The 19,645-nt window shown below is 41.2% G+C and overlaps 1 protein-coding gene across 15 annotated transcripts in view; it reads right to left on the reverse strand.

Annotated features, from left to right (window-relative positions):
• Positions 1–928: 928 nt before the first annotated feature.
• Positions 929–19,645, reverse strand: part of LOC111244030 (uncharacterized) — an 86,340-nt gene continuing 67,623 nt past the window's right edge. For 5 of the 15 annotated variants that reach the window (XM_086978986.1, XM_086978984.1, XM_086978981.1 and 2 more), the window contains 12 exons: positions 14,760–14,880; positions 14,337–14,508; positions 11,904–12,051; positions 10,655–11,039; positions 10,102–10,260; positions 9,757–9,843; positions 9,279–9,597; positions 8,932–9,080; positions 8,306–8,595; positions 7,899–8,102; positions 7,536–7,725; positions 929–4,108 (listed from right to left, as the gene is read on the reverse strand). In XM_086978986.1, coding sequence (XP_086835112.1) covers positions 3,812–4,108; positions 7,536–7,725; positions 7,899–8,102; positions 8,306–8,595; positions 8,932–9,080; positions 9,279–9,597; positions 9,757–9,843; positions 10,102–10,260; positions 10,655–11,039; positions 11,904–12,051; positions 14,337–14,508; positions 14,760–14,849 — 2,490 coding nt within the window. In that variant the 5' untranslated portion in view covers positions 14,850–14,880 and the 3' untranslated portion in view covers positions 929–3,811. Of the gene's footprint in view, positions 4,109–4,750; positions 5,127–7,535; positions 7,726–7,898; positions 8,103–8,305; positions 8,596–8,931; positions 9,081–9,278; positions 9,598–9,756; positions 9,844–10,101; positions 10,261–10,654; positions 11,040–11,903; positions 12,052–14,336; positions 14,509–14,759; positions 14,884–15,066; positions 15,178–19,645 lie in introns of all 15 variants that reach the window. The other 10 variants (XM_022790568.2, XM_086978978.1, XM_086978980.1 and 7 more) reach the window with 6 other exon arrangements.

Raw genomic sequence — 19,645 nt, forward strand, 5'->3', positions numbered from 1 at the left:
CTCGTAGACGCAAACTATAGTCGACATGAGCGAGTGAGCAGTTCGCGACGACTTGTTCCGCTGTATTCTGGTTAAGGCTAAAGGTGGCCCCAGCGGCGAGGTAACGGAGCCAAACGGCCGTCGACCAGTGCACGACAGATGTTACATTCATCTACATTTGCAGATGTTGGAAAGGACTGGATGGATCGTTGCTGTTGTCTCTAAGCCTGTGCTGTCCTCTCTGCTCGTTTGCTTGCTGGAGCAACGTGGCTGGTTTGGCTGAATACGCACGACTACGGAGCGAAGAAGGGATAAAGAAAGCCGAGGCCTCGTCTGCACAATCCTGGCTGTCCTGGTCGGCTTTTACTTCAGTGAACAGAGACTAGAAGGGCCATCTAACTGCGGTGGCCGAATATAGCAGCGGCGACATCGGTGAGGGGGGCAGCTTATTGTTATTCGTCGGGCATGTGTAGGGCACTATGCCAACGAATCTAGGGCAAGTGGCATGTAGGCAAATTGCAGCAAGGTGACGGTACATACAGGGTGATTTTGCATAATTGCATCCTACATAAATTTACCATACGAGGGCATCCCTTCATCAATGGCGTGCGGTAGCTGATGTTTGGTAACTTGTTCCGTTGAGGGGTAGAAAACAAAAAGCTATGAAAATATGCCTCTCTGCTTTATAAATCTGGCGTTCGTTTAGAGGAAGTGGCTTTTTTTTGCACCCATTAGAAAATACTCACTTACTCGTGCGCTTAACTTTTGTTCATATGTCATTCAGACGAGATAATTTTTCTCGCTAGGGATATTTTGACACACTGCTTACCTAAAAAAAGGTTGCAACATCTTAAAAGCGAAATATAGAAAATACTCGAATACGATCCTGCGATGATAGTTACAATAGACACTGTGTAAGGATTGAAAATAGATAGATGACTCATCGATATAAAACGACACAATTTAATGACTTTATTTATCGATTACTAATAATTCGTATTGTTATGGATATTATTATCGGATCCTGTTGATTTGTCCATTATTTGCTTCGGGCTTTAGTTGACTCTATACAAAGTTTACATGAACGCAAATAGAACGGCGCGACACATCACAAAATAGTATTTTATTTACTCATATCGGAGTTAATGCTATTGCGGCTGTTGCAAAGACAAGGCTTGTTGTGTCAGTATCGAAAAAAGTTGCTAAATAAAAATGTTGCATGTAAAAGATGGCACGAAAGATATATTTAATGCTACTAAAGTGTCTACATTAGGATTAACAAAAGGTTACCACGATTACGCGTTTAGTTAAACGGCTTGTTTGAGACAAGCTTACCGAACGTCGGACAACAAAAGTAGGTACATGAATATGTTTGCTGAAGATTTTTATCAGGTAGATGCAGTCCTGGCCCCACTGTAGCCTGAAGAGTTTTCTAATGTATCTAAGCAACTTCTATTTAGAAACAGATGAGTCAGCTAGGTCGGCAAGCTGCTACTTTTGGAGGTTCAAAATAGGTTGGGTAAGCCGGCAATGTTTTAGGCCTGTTTATAAAATGCTGCTATTTTCGCATGTTTCAATTAGATAGATTGGAAATACGGCCGCGAATACGATTTCAAGCATCACCAGAGGAAAAGGTCAGGCCGAAACAAAACCGTGCTATGGTGGTTACGTTTCACTAGTGACACACAGCTTTACCGAACACGTCCTCTTTTTTTCTTTGGCTGAAAAAGTCTACTGTTCGAGGATAGGCTTTAACTTTGACATATAATGCACTCTTCATAATATTGATACCGTCCTACTCAAATCAGTTAATTCATCGCTTTACTCGTCTCCACAGCCGCAAGTGCCAAGAGCAGAACGAGGCCACTGAGGGCACCCCGTATCAGACGCACCGAAGAAAAACAAAGGTTTTCAACATTACTACTCGATGATCTATGTACGTTCATATAAATAGCGTACGTCGTAAAAGATTGGCTAAGTTAACACTGATCGGGCTCTATTCCGGTGCGAGTAGTACAATGTCGTATAGATTAACAAAAATTCTTAATAAAAAAGAAGCGTCAAACATAGGTTTGTTACGATAGATAAAAGTCACGCTTTGTCTGTCCAGGCCCCTAGCAGATTAGCGCTACGTTGGCGGCACGCAGAGGCCATTTACGACTAGTTCCGTGTGATTTGTATTTTGCACCACTATGTCAGTGTGACTTTGTATTCAAGCCAGCCAACCCCGTACCCATACACATGCAGCCCCTTTTCGAACGCTACCCGATAATAAACAGCAGGTAACATAGACTTATTTCTGCCGTACTTTCTACTCGCGGTATTTTCAACGACCGTGTGCGAAATGCAACGGCACGCTAAGGTACAATTAAGATATGAACGTATATAGGTAATTTTTCCTTTCCAGTTTCCTTCGCACTATGACAAGGAACTCATTATAGATTTCTGAATCGATGCCATCCGGAAGGAATGGAAGAAATCGTGTGAAATCATTCAGTGCTGCGTCTTCAATGATTAGCTAACACAGAGAGATAACGTCAATTGTATACATACCGCCTAGCTGAAACAGGGCGCACGTGAACGAATGAAGATATCTCTGTGTCGTGTTAGAAGGTTTTAGATAGAGAGATGGAGGAATGAAGAGAACTGATCAGAGAAAAAAAGAACAGGTGTATTCTTATAAGCTTGTATTTTTCACAGATTTTTGAGATAAGACGATAAATGCAATTTCTGTCTAAGTCAACGATTTAATTAATTTATTGTTAAGTCAATGACAAGCGGCGTAGAGGTTCGTTCCCATGTATGTACCAAATTTTTAAAGGTTGTTCTTAATTGAGTTTTTGCAGGTCCGTTTTCAATGGTTAGTGTAATATTAAATGGCTTAACGATTAAGCCAACGTGACTGGCTAAGGAGGCTTTAACGGTCAGTAGTGATTTCGTGACTAGTCCCATAGCGGTAAAACGAAATACCCGGACGATGGCAGGAGTTTCCTTTTCTGTTTTCAATAAAGGACCCTTTTTCAATAAAGGGTCGTATCGATTTTCGAAACAGAAGTGACTTCTGATGATGGCAGAAAAAAAGACTGATACGATTAATGACGCATCGGGATCGACATACAGCTCGACGAGTGATTTCGCCGTCTCCACCAATCTTGCTTCCCACAGATACTTTGCAAAATTCTACTTTCTGGCTTTCTTTCAGTACATTGCGTCCTGTATCCATCGTACGTACTATGCAATCAACGTTTGTCCGTCTTGAAGAGAAAAGTGACAAAGAACCTGTATGAACATGTTGAAATAGGCTAACAACACGTTCCATGTTAGCATATTCTTGTGTTTAGAGGAAATTGCATTCAATAAGTTATAAATTCTGTAAGAAGAGCTAATAATCCGCAAATTTTGAAAAGGGCGGGCATTCCAACTCTTGACGAACTCTCCCGGTTTGTGACTAACGTCACTTGTAAGCTGTAGAGCCATTGCTTTTTTGGTTGACTGCTAAATCTTGTTGAAGGTTATTTTTCGTGTTTTCAATGGAACTCACTTTAGATGAACACAGTGGCACCCCTTACTCACCTTCTCCATTAACACGGACCATATATTTGCTTTACCTAAGGCACTTGGCGCTGGCACACGTTCGTGTACTTTCATAGAAAAGTAACCTGCAACCTTCATTTTGTAATTTGAGCTAGATTTCTAGGCATCATCTATACTGAACTGTTATGATGTCAAGGAAGTATCGGTGTGGGTTTCCAAGTTGTCCAGCTCAATGCTGACACCACATTGGGTAGTGAATATTTAGTTGGGTGTAAGATAGATAGCGAATAACGCTTGCTTAGACAGCGGAGGCAACAACGCCACTGGCCTTCACACCGAGCTTATTGGCAGGTGGTCGCGCACCAGGATCAGTGAGATTTCGAAAAAGCAGATGTAGCGCGGCGCATTGTCCGACTAGATCGGGTAGTCCTCGTAGGACCTCAACAACGGAGTCCACTTGCTGGTCGCGAGCTCGGAGCTCTGCACGAGTTCTTCGATAGTTATCCTCCCATAGCTGTTGTGAGCAATGGAATTTCGCAGCCATCGCCCGAACTAGCTCCTCTTGACCTTGCGCCGATTCGCGAAGTTTGTTGATCTGAAATTGTTCGTTATAGTAGAGTGTTATAAGAACTATACAGAGTCGGCGAGTCTTATACGAGGACGTTCAAATTCGAGGCGCACTGGTGAGACCACATCTCTAGCTAACGCAGTTCAGCCTGTGGCTTTACTGATGGAAATTGCATGAAGACTTTGTATGATTATTTATACGAATTTACGTCACATTCGTTAGAAGGTCAAAACATTTCCGAGATTAGTGGCTATCGTTTAGGTTGAGGGAGTTCCATTGAATACTCAAAGAAATAACGGGCCATTTTAAGAAGAGCCATCAAAAAAAAAAAAACGATATTTCATCTAGTTGGAAGCTCACTGAAGCTCTCTTGGAAGTTATATTTCTATTTAAATCATTATTATTGAGAAAAACATTACGGAAAACATTGGAGAAAGGCCAAATCAGTCAGTCGGTTCGAAATATGCCAAACTAGATGCCTCTTGGTAGAAGGTGAACAGTTAATCGTCGTTTTTATCTGTTGCCTTTTGCTTTATACAATAACTTCATGTCAGCCTCTAATGGCGATGTAAAGAATAGCAACCTTTTTTTCTATATAGACCAGAACAGTGATGGATGCGTGACCTGCGCACGCTTTGTGACAATTGACGCTTAGCAGTTAAAGTGTACCTCAACGCGGCTGACCCTTCGTAACCTTTCCAGATATCACATAGTGCGTGTCTTTGTTGCGTGTAACAATACTGATCGCGGAGGAGCCTTCTGACATTGGGTTTTCGTTAGCACGAACCTAGGTGAACACGTGGAAGCAGTCTTTTATAACGGGCTTGTGCGTCGAGTGCCCACAAGGTTATTCTTGGTGCGTCTTTGAAGTCGGTGATGATGTAAGTGGGCATTCCTTTTTGCGCATTCCAAATTATTATGAAGCTTGCGAAAACATTCCAACCTTATTATGTAGTTTTACCATCACCCAACAGCACACAAATGCAATCGGTACCACTATCCAAAGGTTAAATATGGGCGGTATAGAAACTCCGTACAGCTGCTTCTGTAATGAGCGTGAGTTCAGCACGTGATAGATATACAAAGAACACGAAACGAGAAGTTTATGAAAATTGTTAGAAATTAGGCATCGTTGTTGAATTCCAACAATTAATGCTTACTTCAACGCGAACTTTCTAAAAACGATTTTTTCAGTGATTTCCGCACTTTTTTCCTTTCTTGATTTAGATTTTTTTATTTTATTCGATGTTTTCCCACAGTGTAGGAATTATCAGAGGCTGCATCTGTTTGAGATCAACGAGGCATAAATTAGCACGTTTCGTACGCACGATCGTTTCTAACATTAATAAACTATGGAGTTATAAATTGCTTTGTCATAAGGAATAAGATACAGGTTCTATTAAATCGAGTACAGCTAAATCACTGCTCGTCGAACGGTAAGTTTAATAGACCGCCTATATGAAGTACAAGTTCGTTGCGTCCATCGGTCGAAATTTGTCCTGACACCCAATCGACATAAACACAACTCTCGTCCTCAGTGCCCATCACCTCACACCCATGATTAGTGTTGCATGCGAAGCCAAATAAAGCGACTCAATGACATACGCATGACCGATGCCGTACTTCTGCTGTAGCAAAAACGCATGGGCGGATTTCAGATCGACTGTTTCAGCGACGTCTATTACGCGACCGCACACATTACGTACCACACGAACTGCTACGTGTCGCAGTAGCGGCGGTGGAACGGTGGAGAGAGGATGGGGGGATTCGAACAACGTAATTGGTCAGGGCAAGACGTTATATGGATCGTCGGCAGACAACATAGATTGAAAGGAGTTATTTTGTTCGCGTATACAACTATTATCTCTCGAATGTCGTTGTTGTTTGACACACGCATTGTAAGGGCCGAAAGGTCTCGCACTACCGTGCTGAATGGCACAATACCGAACAGCCCTGTTTCATTATAGGCTAGAAATACCGAAGATCAGTGGCAAAGATATTTTGAAAATTTTACGCCTGAAATGATTACGATCGCATCGAGTGATCGTTTTATATGGCGATGCGAACGTTAAAATAGTATATACCCATTTTTCAAACCCTTTGCTTAACGGAATACTAGCTACGGTTCTGGAAATGTAAGAACGAATGAAAATTAGTGATATACAATACGAGAGCAGATGGTGCAAGAAACAGCCGCAAGCATATGCGCACTCAGATCTAGAACGACTCATGGACGCTTGGGAACAGATGCAGAACACAAGCTTTGTTATAACACAAACAGTCAAGCTGGCACCAGAAAGGAAACGAAGTTAGAAGGGATAAGCGGCCTGTTTATAAAGAGGCTAAGTAAGTAACCCTGAATTACAAATTTATAGCTTTAAAGGTTCAGGCGTGATTGTTGGTTGCGACTTCAGAGCGTCTTTCGAAGTGACGTGATTCTGAAATCGTGGAGTTTGGTTTTAGGTGTCTTAGTTAAATTAGCTTTTATTTACCTTTAGTAGAATAATGACTTTGGTGTATGAAATGTTTGTACTATTATTAACGGCCTAATTCGTTAGACATAAATAATGTGTAAATTTGTGTCATTTTGCGCGGCATTATATGTTTTTTTTCTATTTTTTAAAATTTTACTACAGGGTGTCATGTCCTTTTGCAGACTTGTATACATGCTATATACCAATCAAATATCATACGAAATATGCCTATTATACAGTGTGAGTTGATCGTGGAAATTAATTGTCTCAGTGACTGCTTTATGGAGCCTGGCTTAAAAAATTTGGAAAGCCATTATCTATGTTCGAAACAGACGCCGAACACGAACGGTGACGTACTCTTAATTTTAGCTGTAAAAGTATGACCTATACGTAATCGCTTGGCTTTTAAGTTCTTTTTTTTCAGGTTCATAAGTGAGATGTGTTACCGCTGCCCCTAGAGATGCTAGTAATTACCTAGAATACCTTAGAGATGAACTTTTGAACAATTCATTACTTTGACTTTATAGTGTATGTTAATTGAATTCTGCTCTTCGACCGAAGCAGAAATTCCCTTAAATTAAACTAGAATCATTTATTTGTTTAAATAGCATCTACGCTATTAGTTGTATAAATTGACAAATTTATTTGTAATATAGCTATTCATGTATATCGCTAGTCTACGACTTGATAAAAATTACTCAGGGGAGCCCGCTGTCATAACGCCTTTTGGAAGCATGCATGAGGTAAGTAGCGCACTAAACCTAGGAAATAAGTCCTTGAAAAAGAGCAGGATCAAATGCGGTAGGATGCTCAAGGCGGTGTCTTCGAAATATTACAAGAGAGAAGTTAAAAAAAAAAGTAGGTCTTACGCGAGCCATTGTAGGATCGTATAGTGTGTTTGTATTCTTGCCCCCTGAAACACGAATACAACGACCTCACGTGTACCTATGACTGCACTCCGTGTATTATGTTACATATACCTCTTGTTTTAGCAAAACATTTTCATGTTGCAGAGCCGCTGGATTAACGTAAGGAGTACAAATCATGTCCGGCGAAAGACTCATATTAGTTTTGCAACTGGGTAGCGGTGAAATGTCGTCCTGAACGCGCTCGACTGGTACATTCTGTCGACTGTCGTCAGCGACCCCATCTAATCGGCACCGGCACGACCTATTTTCATTAGTAAATGGAATACCGAGTCGTCAGTCTAAATTCGTATCGATCTTTGGTTAGTATGCTTTTATTTCTTTCCCACTTGATTCTCATGCACTATCAATATGCTTGGTATTCTATTTATTATTCAGTGAAAAAAAATTAACGAAAGCCACATTTTTCTAGCAGACCTGCTCCGGCTGTTAAGTTCGTCAATCTGTTGGTTCAGACTCTGGATGTCATGTCTGTGTTCGTCCTGTTTCCGAGACATTCGCTCACGGATTGCTCCCATTTCGGTACGACTGTGCTCCAGTTTAAGCTCAAGCGAGCGAACGAGTTCCTCACAGTCAGAATGGCGACGGCACATAAGGTCCAAACTATTCTTGAGCTCAACGCTGTAAACGCCACAGGATCAATGAAATACAGCGAAACCAAATGTCATTTAGTAGTCAGACAATTGAGCGACTATCAGAGAAGAAACTACCGATAGTGTCAAAACTTTGCGCAGTTACAGGTTTTTCTATATAAGTATGCTACACGGTTGTAACAATATTTCTCTAATTAAATATAAGATGAAAAGCCTCGGCTTTGTATGTACATTTGATCCTGAGCCGTTTTTATCTTATCCTGAAGCCGAGCTCGCAAAACGTGTCTGACTGCGACGGTGTGGCGCGCCCAAGTTAGTGCCGTGTTTTCAGCAATCTCTTGAACTTCTTCTGTGGGCGTTGCAGATGCTTCTCCATTAACTGCTAACATGGAATAATGGAGGACATTTTCCGGTCCGATAATCTGCTTAAGTTCGAGATCGGACAGGTCTAAATATTCCTCCGCGAAATGTCCATCTTCCCGAAGCACGGACTCTAACTGGCGGCCCAGCTCAAGAATCACCTGTTAAAGAGTTGCAATGAATGCACGCAGTATCCTAGTTTTTATTGTGCTTCTTTTTTTTTTCTTAATCCATGCAGCTAAAATTAGCTATTTATGATCGAGTTAGTGAGGCTTTTATAAGAGACTGCTTCGTAACACTCCGTTCACAACGTATGCATCAAAGAAACCTTCAGTGTTAAAAATAATCGCTGAGATTTATAGGATCCGATCCGGACTAGTCAAACACTACGTGCCCTTATAACCAAATAACAATGTGAAGGTAGTTGCCGTTGCGGTGGCTACGTCTATCACCCAGTTACCGCTTTGTGTGCTCACTGTAAAACTTCAAACTCTTACATGATGTGCCTGAAGCAAGCGACGCTGATTAGCACAGCAGTCGTCACAGGCGTATTGACGGCTAAGGCCATTGTAATTTTCCTTTCTGCTGTGGTCATAGAAGAGCTCCTCGAGCTTACCGTTGACACTGGCGAACTGGTGGGACTTGCCTGTTTAATCAACAATGCCAATCAAGGCATGCATGATCTAAAGTTAATTTGTGTGATAACTAGACCATTTAACGCATTAAAATAGTGTGCTAACGAAAAGTAAACATTTCAGGGCCTAAAAATGGCATTTATTGGTCTTATTTTCAGTGTCTAATGCTATATAAAACCAGCACATGTTGCGTATACTTGCTAACCTACCATCAGGTGGCGTCCTCTCGCTATTCTGTTCCGGTGATTTTTCCCTTGAGGAAAGCTGTTTTTGTTGCTGTGGTGGCTGGGGGTCCATGCCACTGCTGCTCACGGACTCCGTAGTGGCCATCGACCGGAGCTCATCTTCGGCGAATTGAAGTGCCTCCTTCGTCTCGCGAAGTTCTTCTATCGCTTCTGCTAACTGCCGCTTTATCACTCGCTCAGCATTTGCACGTTCATCAAGCCGTAGCTGGTAATCGCGCAGCGCATCGTGACATGTTGCCGTTTCCCGCACACTCGTACTTAGCTGCTCCTCCAGACGTCGCACCTGAAAACAATATTTTATAAATATACATACCTGTATACGCATATTTTTGTTATGAAGCATTGCCAGCTAGTACGGTTTATAAGGCATAATGTCGAAAGCAAGTTATTACATTTATATTAGAAAGATATATTGAATGCACCATGCCTTAGATCATCTCACCTTTGAACGATTTTCGCGCAATTCTCCACGATTCTCTTCGAGTTGATTCAACAGATCGACCACAATCCTGCCCGATTCATCTCCGTCCTGAAAACATATTGAAACGTGCGAAAAAAATGTCCTATCAAACGTTTATCCTGGACTACATTCTGTCGTTCGATCTTCCTGTAACTGACTTGGTCGTATTACTAAATTGGTTCTCTTTTGAAGACTGTAAAAATATAATCTATTTTAATAGTAATTTCTTTTAACAAATAACAGCTTTGAAGACAATGGCTAAAATACTACGTGGTATGGTGGCAAGCCTTCAACTCCCGGCCTTTGAATATTGTCTATCAGACATACATGATGGTGCCGTGTATTCTCTTGTTGAAAAATAACTTGGTTCCAGTAAAGTTTTTGCATTCTGTGTAACTCCTCTTGAAGACGGAGCACTTCCCGACGGTAGGCTTCCACTGCGAGCTCTTCACGACTTCGTTTGGAAGAACACCGAACCGATGAAAGCTGTTGTATTTCAAAAATAAGGTTACAGTTAGTTGTCTCATAATTTACTCAGTAAATCCAAGATATTATTATTATTATTACAAGTTACTAGAAAGGTATTGAAGTACAATTTCATTTTTAGGACCAGTGCAAAGACCGATGCCGGCGAAGATATCAGTGGGTCTAAGCAGAAACTAAACTAACCATAACACAAAAGCTTGTTGTAACAAATTTTCTACATCAAAAAATATCTGACCATATATATATATATATATATATATATATATATATATATATATATAATGAAAAATATATTTCCTGTATACTGTATTTCCCACGTTACGCTACTCATAAAACTAACGTTGCTTAATATCGATAACATCGATGCCAATTTTCGCTCGTAACCAGCACTTACCACCACATCTCGATTTTTACTGCCGCCACTGTTATTACAGCTGCTGTTGTTGTTGTTGTTAGCATCGCCGTCTGATTGAGGCGGCAATTGAGGTTCGAGCTCGGGGATACTGCTCAGTTCAGAAGGGCAGTTCGGAGTGTTGGAACTTCTTTGTCCCGTACTGGGACTCCTTAGCCCGTTACTGCGTTCCGCCTTCTCGAGGCGTTCAATAGCTGTCACAGCATTTCGATCGACGAGTTGTTGCCGGACCTTGGCGTACTCCTGTTGGAGCTTGAGATGTTCTGCCACAAGCAGTTTCAGATCGGCAGCATAATCCTGTCCATTGCTGATTCCACTATTGGAACTGTTCCGTGCTTCTCTTGGCTCACGCAATTCGCAACGCTCTCTGAAAAGTTGGCTGCTTTAAATACTACTTTAGGAAAGCGGATTTCTTGGTGCTCCACGTAAAATTTAACGAAAAGTTTGTTAGTTAAAAGTACTAGTTAAGTCTGATTTGGAGCATTGGTAACTTAATCCAGTAAAATTACAGATCGCTTCATTTCCTTTTAGAAACCACCCCTGATCAAAATATAATGTTCCTCTTTGTTCATTGGCTTGTTTTTGCCAATCCTCGTTTGCTGATGGCAAGCATCTAACAAGGCTATTCCTTTGTTCGCCAAATCTGTTGTCATCAGTTTATCAACGATGTCAAAAATTTTAGATAAAGCTCAGGTTTATAGAGTAGACCTCTTTTTAAAATGCAACCTTTTTCATATCTCATAAAATAACAAACTGAGAATCACTTTAATCCAATGATAAATAGAAACCGAACCATTTTCTTTTCTTTTAATCGCTTTAGACGTTGTCTAAGACAGTTTTTTTTTTTAAAATTTTTATCTTTGTTGGTTTTTGTCGTTTTAGGTTGTCACGCCTTTTGAACCTGAGAACTCTGTTTCATGAAATAGTGAAATTGTCGCGTTCGGAAAAAGGGTACATCTATTTCAAAGTTCATATCAAATGGACAATAATTCGCCTGACAAACAGAGAACAAATTAAGAATCATAACAGTAATAAACAAGACAATAGACGCTACTCTTTGAGCCTGTATGTATATACGTAATCAGGTAATTACACCTGAAATAATATCTGTTTTCCTGCTCGCACAGCCAAAAGTCAATATTTAAGTTTCACTGGTCCAACGAAAACTTATTAATTAAATTATCTCTTTTATAGCAGAGATAATTTCGTATGACGTAATTCGTACTCATACCTTGGCGGCGGTGTGTTTCTTGTGGGAGACGCCGGCGATGCGCGGGCGCTTAGTTTTGATTGGTCTCCTCGCGAGACAAAAGAGCGACGAAAGGACAACGAAGTTCCGCTGGTACTACTACGTCGTGTGCCCTCAGAATTGTTGCTGCCTGTCGTCCGTTTAGGAGAGAACATAACATGACACAATGAAGACATGTGACAACACGGTTAGGTTATAATGATGGCAAAATGTCCTAGCGAAGCCTGCAGCTGCTGTTTTACATATATGCTAAAGCAACAAACAGAATCAAGGACACTGAATCGGTACGATGCTTTAACATTGACCGTAAAGACTGAAAGTTTGTTGGGCAAATGACTCTGGCTCTCCAACGATGAACTGTTTGTAAAAGCACAACGGTTCTGTGACGGGTCCGCCATTAGGAACCTGCCGTAGGCCTTAGTGGCCTTCTAAATAAACCGGCCAAACATATCTTCGAGCTCTCTTCAAACATAGTAACGTAATATTAGTCAAAAATTGGTGGCTAGCTCGCAGCTGCTATTGCTGCTGGTGTTTTATAGGTCATGCTAAAGATTTTAATTTCAGTTCCATTGCTTTTGCCATATACTAGTTTATAGTACTAGAATAATGAGAATTAAGATGAATATATTTACTAACGTCTCTTTTTAAGTATCGTGATATGCTTTCGCAGTACACACAGGTAGCCCATATTAACAGTAACAGTGTATAAAATCCTCAACGCCATCAACCTCTTTTATAGGAGAGCACACAATCTCAGTGTCAATAAACGCACGATTATAGAACGGTAAAAGCTTAAACTGTTATTAAATACTGGGTTTTTAAACACTGCTATTAGATAAATATTAAATACTGTTAATAAATCCGTCCCTGTTACCTAAACTCTACAAAGTGTATCACTCGACTAACATAAAACATTAACTAAACGCATCCAACAGCCGTATTCCTCGTATTGGAAATCGGCCAAGTCGCACTTTGCTAAAACAAGGCTCAGCCAATGTGCGAAATCAACTAAAAGAAACAAGGTAGCATTGTACTCATTGTCGTCCTCTTGTGCGACGACACCAAAACTGCTATTTGCTAACCCAAAAATTAAGTGTATTCTATAGCATCTAGAAATGGAAACACCAGCACGAAGGCCTCAGCGTCCTAATTAGAGATTTCCATTGCTATAACAATACATTAATGATTGAAGACGAGCCATCTGAAGCTTGCCCATCGGCGCAATGGCAAATGGCCGGATAATGATTTGCGGAAAATGGGGCTGCGTCGGAATGTTGGGTCATATAAGCAAAAACATTTTTCCTTTGTCGTTTACAGACCCGGAAGATCTTGCCGTACGCAGTTAACATCAATTTCAAAAGAAGCGGAGTCAAAAAGAAGAAATGACAGGCCTAAGACGGTTCTTGCCTCTCTGTTGAATGAATACGCTGCAACAACACAAATGAAAGCAATAGTAAACGATTTTTTCCTGTGCTCAGTTCTAACGCCCGAAGTGCGTACTGCAAAAGAAGGCTTCTAAGCTCAGTTAAAGCTAAGACAGAACGTGGGATAAGAACTGCCCAAAGTGGGTTGAAAGCGGGTCACAGAGCTTCAGCTAAAATACCGTTGCACGCTAAAGCCCTTTCTGTCACGAAATATGAGAAAGATGTGGCCCTAGGCTACCTTGCATAGGGGCATAAGAGGCTCTGTTAAATAAGATGCTTAGGTTGAACGGATCTCGAGCAATTAACATTCATGTTGATTCCACTGATACAATAAAGCGGAGTATCGACGTAGAGAGTCATCAACTTAATGACAGTAGACAACACAAATTGATGGAAGTTTGTTGTAGCAAGTAGAGGTCTTGATCTATTTTCAGGTCAGGCGTCTATTAGTTCAAGTTATTCATACGCATAAATTAGTTCTTGCAAAAATCGCACAGTAAAAGCAGATAGCCGACTGCAGAATTGTTTTCAGAGTTCGCCTTTCGAAGTTGCCTAATAGGCAGACTTATAGCCTGATGACGTAAACGAATAGGACGATACAGGGAACTCAACGACGTTCTTAAAAAAAATTAAGGCATGAATATCAGGCCACTGCATAGTTATTTCCGACCTTGACGAATATCGACACACGAACTGGCCTTCATTGCACCCACCTACAGTCTGAATTTAGCGGGTGGGAGAAAGCAGACATTCATTTCCATTAAGACAGACATATATCCAAGCCGGTTCTGTAAAATCCAATCTATTGCACGAAGCGTTTGAAGAATCGCATTGTGAACCGGTGAAATCGTTTGGTTGACGTTGTACATTTGTAAAAGTACATGCTCAAGCCATAACATTGATTTGCTTTTTGATAGAATTTAGCGGTTATTCTGTCTGAACATAGATCAGCGCAAGTTCATCGTTTGATAAATTTTTACTTAAGTCTTACCAAGCGAACCATGGCAACTTTTCGAGAGAGCTCGAATACCATCTTTTTCGGTGCGCCCGGATTCAGCGAATAGAGAATGATCGTCGCGACCTGCTGCTACGAGATCCTTGTTTTTTTTGTGGTCCCTTAAAGATCCGCTTCGGGATAGCATTGACACGTTTCGGATATTTTCCTAGAGTAATCGACGCGATGAAGAGAAATTCAAATAACATAAGATGATTTAAGTCTAATGAGAAGATCAAATTTATAGAATATATAAAAACATAAATAATTAGGTATTTTAGCAATGAAATACCCACTGAAGCAAAATCAATACTAAACGTAATCGACTAAAAAATCAATTCTTGAAAAAAAATTTACTATTTTTAACCCTGACACCTCACTAAGTTAGCTTTTAGTTAGTGTAAGTAAGATACAACTTACTTGAATCATATCCTTGTTTTTTGATGGCAGTCGAAGAGATTTAGATCGCACGAGCGAAGTAGTTGACTGGGATAACGTTCTCTCCGTCATTGTCGGACGACGTGTTCGAAGGAGGCGAGCACTACTGAAATGAATCAGAGTTTTGGTCACGTTTGTTAATCATGCACTTTCTGCAAACGTAACAATTGATGTTTTCTATTAATTAAATTCGGTTAACCGATGATTGCCCCACAAATTGAATATGATGTGCCCCTTTCAATCATATTATATATGTGTGTAGGCTTAGATTATGTAGGGACTCATTTACATGGTTTGCTGCTAATCCAAGGGTACCGAGTCCAGCAAGGTCTTTGCTTTTACCCAGCAGAGCTGCAGATTTCGAGTCCGGGCATTTGCCGAACCGATCTTCTCGGGGCCGCTATCGTTTACATCGAAAATAAATTCGTACATTCGTTAGCTCACTTTGACATAACAATGACTATGTACTGCCCACACTTAGTGGTGGAAAACACATCATAATGCAATTGATATGTGACTATTACCTTTTGCGGACACGCAAAAGATAAACGTTCCGTTTTAGGGGGTTTGCCTATATCGTAGTCCCGAGAATGAGTCGCAAGTATCACAACAACAGCCAATGTACCGAACCATCGTGCCGTACGATAAGCATGTCCATACGGCACGTTGCAGTGCACGTTGCTATTCTAGAGTTTAATAACTAACGCCACATAATCTTCTGTACAGCATACGGCGTTTCGTAACTCGCTTCGGTTCAGAAGCTCGGACTTTATAGCAGGTATGGCGCACACGTGCCTCAGTCCTATTCTTCTATCCCAAGAAAACTGCTGACCGCTGGTAGAGCGTCAAGCTAAATGGAACCACATAGGCGCGAGTAGAAGAGACGACTGCAGATGCGGACTGAGCTACGAGAGAATAGAGCGACACGAACAACTATCTCATAGGTGGTTGGCGACTTCGTAATCAAGGGCCTTCCGTGGGCAGCGTTACCGCGACAACGTCCTGGTTCCTTATGAACACTGAAAGGATTAGGGCACAAGTCCGACTAAACTTCTTAGGAAGCTGATCTGGACGTGTGGCGACAAGCGCCGGAATCACTGGAGCAATCAGAATTAGATTTGTAACCGCATCGAGCGCATGTTTATTTCGAGGTTGTATCTGCGTATATAATAACGATACAACCTCTTCCTCGGCTGTTACAACGTACACAGAGCGATCCAGTATGGCACCTCTATTTGCTAACTTGGCCGAACCAATAATATGAAATGTCCTGAGCTATACTCCTTGATTCGAATCACGAACACGAGAAGTCGTTTCCGTGTGACAGAAGTAAGCAATAGATCGGCTTGTAAATAATCAGGCCTCACGTCCGTAGCCTTCTGCTGAATAAATACATATAGGGCTACACTGGTTCTGGCCGTTCTTGTTCGATTCATAAAGCAAACCTACCGTAAAACAAGATTAATACGAGTGAAAAAAAAATAGCAAACGAAGTTCATTGAAAGTCGAACCATTGCATAAACGCTAAAATACTTGCGGCGATGGCGGAAAAGTATAAACTTATTTGTATGTCCCAGAAAGCTCTTGAGGTATACATAATCCAAAATTTTGTATAACCTTAAGATTTACCTGGATTGTTTCCCTCTTGCTTCAACGCAAACGTCGGAATCATGATATATACTATCTATAGAAGAGTCATAATCAAGTTTACCTTCACGAAGCACACGCAGTAACGCGTTTAAATTGGGAAAAACTTTGTCAGACTGTCTTTCTAAGGGGCAGGTTATCATCTGCTACTGCTGGCGCCTGACTAACAGTAGTGTATCTTTTTTTAAATTTTAAGCAATTAATAAATGCAATAATTCAAGCAAAGATCAGCTCTTCTCCATTCTTCCCACGCTAGTTGAGCCCCAATAAGACAAAAAAATGTCCTTTTTTGCGGGAAATTGACATTCTATTCTATTACCTGTGGTTTCGAAAAAGCCTAACGAGGTCCTTCATGAGGTAAATCGAAATATCTTGGGTATAAATTTAAAGGGCTTAAAAATTAACCAAAATGGTCCAAAAAGCTATTCTTGATACAGTCAGGCTTTCAGTACAGAAATCAACGGCCGTTTCAGAGAGAAGAACATCATCTGCAAATTAGGTCGTCTTCGACACTCCTTTTTGACATTTTTTCAACTTTTCGGTCACTTCCGAGTTCTTACATCAGAGCAGAGCAAACTTCTCATTAAAGTTTGCTCTGCTATCAGCCCGAAATTTAATTCCGCTAGATTTTTTTTTCTAATGTAGCGTATTGATTCAATAATTTAACGTGTTTATGCCTGCCAATATCACTCGCTTGGTACATGATTACCATTCAAAGCTATTTCTCGATGAAAAAAAATGTAAGACCTTTACATTGATTAATCAGTAGAGTAGATCCCGAGTTGAAGCTGTAGTCACAATAGTAGTAGTAGTAGTAGTTATATTGAATGAAATTGAGCTTTATAAATGACACTCCGTTGACATATCTGATTTTATCTAGACAAAGCCTGTAGAACAAAACCTAAAAAAGGTCTTCAATTTAGACGCATTACCCCTTATATTATTATGTTCTTTAGTACAAAACGCGATAAATAACCTTATATTTCAACATTAGGCTATTTTAAAATGGGACAGGATTTCGAGGCGCCTCTTTTTTCATTTAAAATACATTTGTTCCTTTTGAAATCGGAGGCTGCTTGCTAGAATATCGTTGTTTAGCTTTTTTTTTGCCAGGCGACTCGTAGTAAATCATGGGAGATTAGAAAATTCGAGAAAATTGTGCCCCATACCAAAACGTTCACCGTGTATATAAACCGTGTATTCGGTGAGTGTTCTACTAACACGAACGCCTAGGCCTCAGGTCGAATAAACTCCGTGGAAGCTTTTCGACAATGATTCTCCCCCCTACAAAGATAAATAATGAAGAGTTGGAAGCTGTGGAGGAAACCGATTCACCTTAAAGTCCAACGGTATTATCAATCAGGTTTGATATATACCAAAACATCACCTCGGTCAACTTACTAAGTGCGGTATGATTTGAGTTGGCTTCAAAAAGCAGGAATACGGTAATTTCCCTCTCACAATGGCAACTCTCACCAAATTGCGATTTGTCCTTTACAATAACTGTAGACGATCCTATCAGTGGCTGGACGTCGAAACTTCATTCTAAGGCAAACGTACAGCGGCCATTGATTACTAGTCTAATGTAAAGATCATCTATTGCAGTTACTGAGTCTAAAGTATACCGTCGACAGTTAGAGAAGGGCTCCGCCTCAATCAGCTACGATTAGTAAATTACTGCTGTTTTATGACAACGATCGATCTCAATCGTTAGTTAAAATGTGAAAGTTTTAGGTGGAGGCTTTCTGTTATAATCCATACTGCCCGGACACAGACTGACGCAGATTAAAATTTTCAAAAAATTGACAAAAACTTCTCCGTACGATGTCCTTCCGAATTGCCCTTCCGAGACCTCATAGCCACTTTCGTACTCTAAAATTCTACAGCAGCGGATTAAATACATTACCATACCAGATGGCGAAAGGTCGTAGATAATAATTATCAAGCGTTCGATTAGAAATAGAATAATTAAGCCTGTAAAAAAATTTGAAAAAGCAGTGTCCTTTATGTAGCGTTTCCTACTGAACCATTTGATATATACAGTGCATACATATTATATATATATATATACACACTACTGCTATATTGGGTTTTCGATCACGCGTATCACAGCGACTGCACAAGACCTCCCCGGTATAGGCCTTCCTATGTGACTGCTATGAAGGAACGTTGTACCTCTCCTTTTTTTCTCCAGTGAGCAACAATTGCTAATCATTGGCCAGCAGGGGCGGCAGGAGCATTTACTAATCGATTAAATGCGTTTTTGCAAACCAACGAGCGGCGCTACAGCTGCAACACCTCATGACAGTGATCATGTACGCGTTCGCACATCAGACTGTCTGTTCGGACCTTTCGCTGCGGCTTCGAAGAATGAAGCTGTTCTTTGTCAGCTGACCAACGTTAGCAGCAGCAGCAGCAGCGTTTGGCGCCACATTCGATTTGAACCAGAGACCAACAGTAGCAATCCTAATCACTGACGCACAGTCTGACTGCACACGTACATCTTCCGTTCGTGTTTTCGGAGAAAGACGGAAGAGCCTTAAGGTATCAGTGCTGCGCATGGAATGGTATCAAGCAGTGGTCTTGCCGCTCGGAAAGCATCAGTGCGGAAGTACTGCCGACTGACTCTCACGGAATCCTTACGTTTGTTCGCAGACAAACCGCGGCTGTGTGCGCTTGTGTCGTGTGTCTGTGCGTGCGCGTGTGCGTGTGTGTGAGTGTGTGTGTGTGTGTGTGTGTGTGTGTGTGTGTGTGTGTGTGTGTGTGTGTGTGTGTGTGTGTGTGTGTGTGTGTGTGTGTGTGTGTGTTGTGTGCGTGTGTGTGCGTGTGTGTGTGTGTGTGTGTGTGTGTGTGTGTGTGTGTGTGTGTGTGTGTGTGTGTGTGTGTGTGTGTGTGTGTGTGTGTGTGTGTGTGTGTGTGTGTGTGTGTGTGTGTGTGTGTGTGTGTGTGTGTGTGTGTGTGTGTGTGTGTGTGTGTGTGTGTGTGTGTGTGTGTGTGTGTGTGTGTGTGTGTGTGTGTGTGTGTGTGTGTGTGTGTGTGTGTGTGTGTGTGTGTGTGTGCGTGCGTGTGTGTGGGCGTGTGTGTGTGTGTGTGTGTGTGTGTGTGTATGTGTGTGTATGTGTGTGTGTGTGTGTGTGTGTGCTGCCACAAGTAGGCAGCCCTCGTTTAAAAGTAGCACTTCTTCGAACTGAAAAACACTTTCTCCGTGAGATTCAAATGAA

The sequence above is a fragment of the Varroa destructor genome, unplaced genomic scaffold, assembly GCF_002443255.2.
Source record: "Varroa destructor unplaced genomic scaffold, Vdes_3.0 BEIS01000002.1, whole genome shotgun sequence".
NCBI classification, from domain to species: domain Eukaryota; kingdom Metazoa; phylum Arthropoda; class Arachnida; order Mesostigmata; family Varroidae; genus Varroa; species Varroa destructor.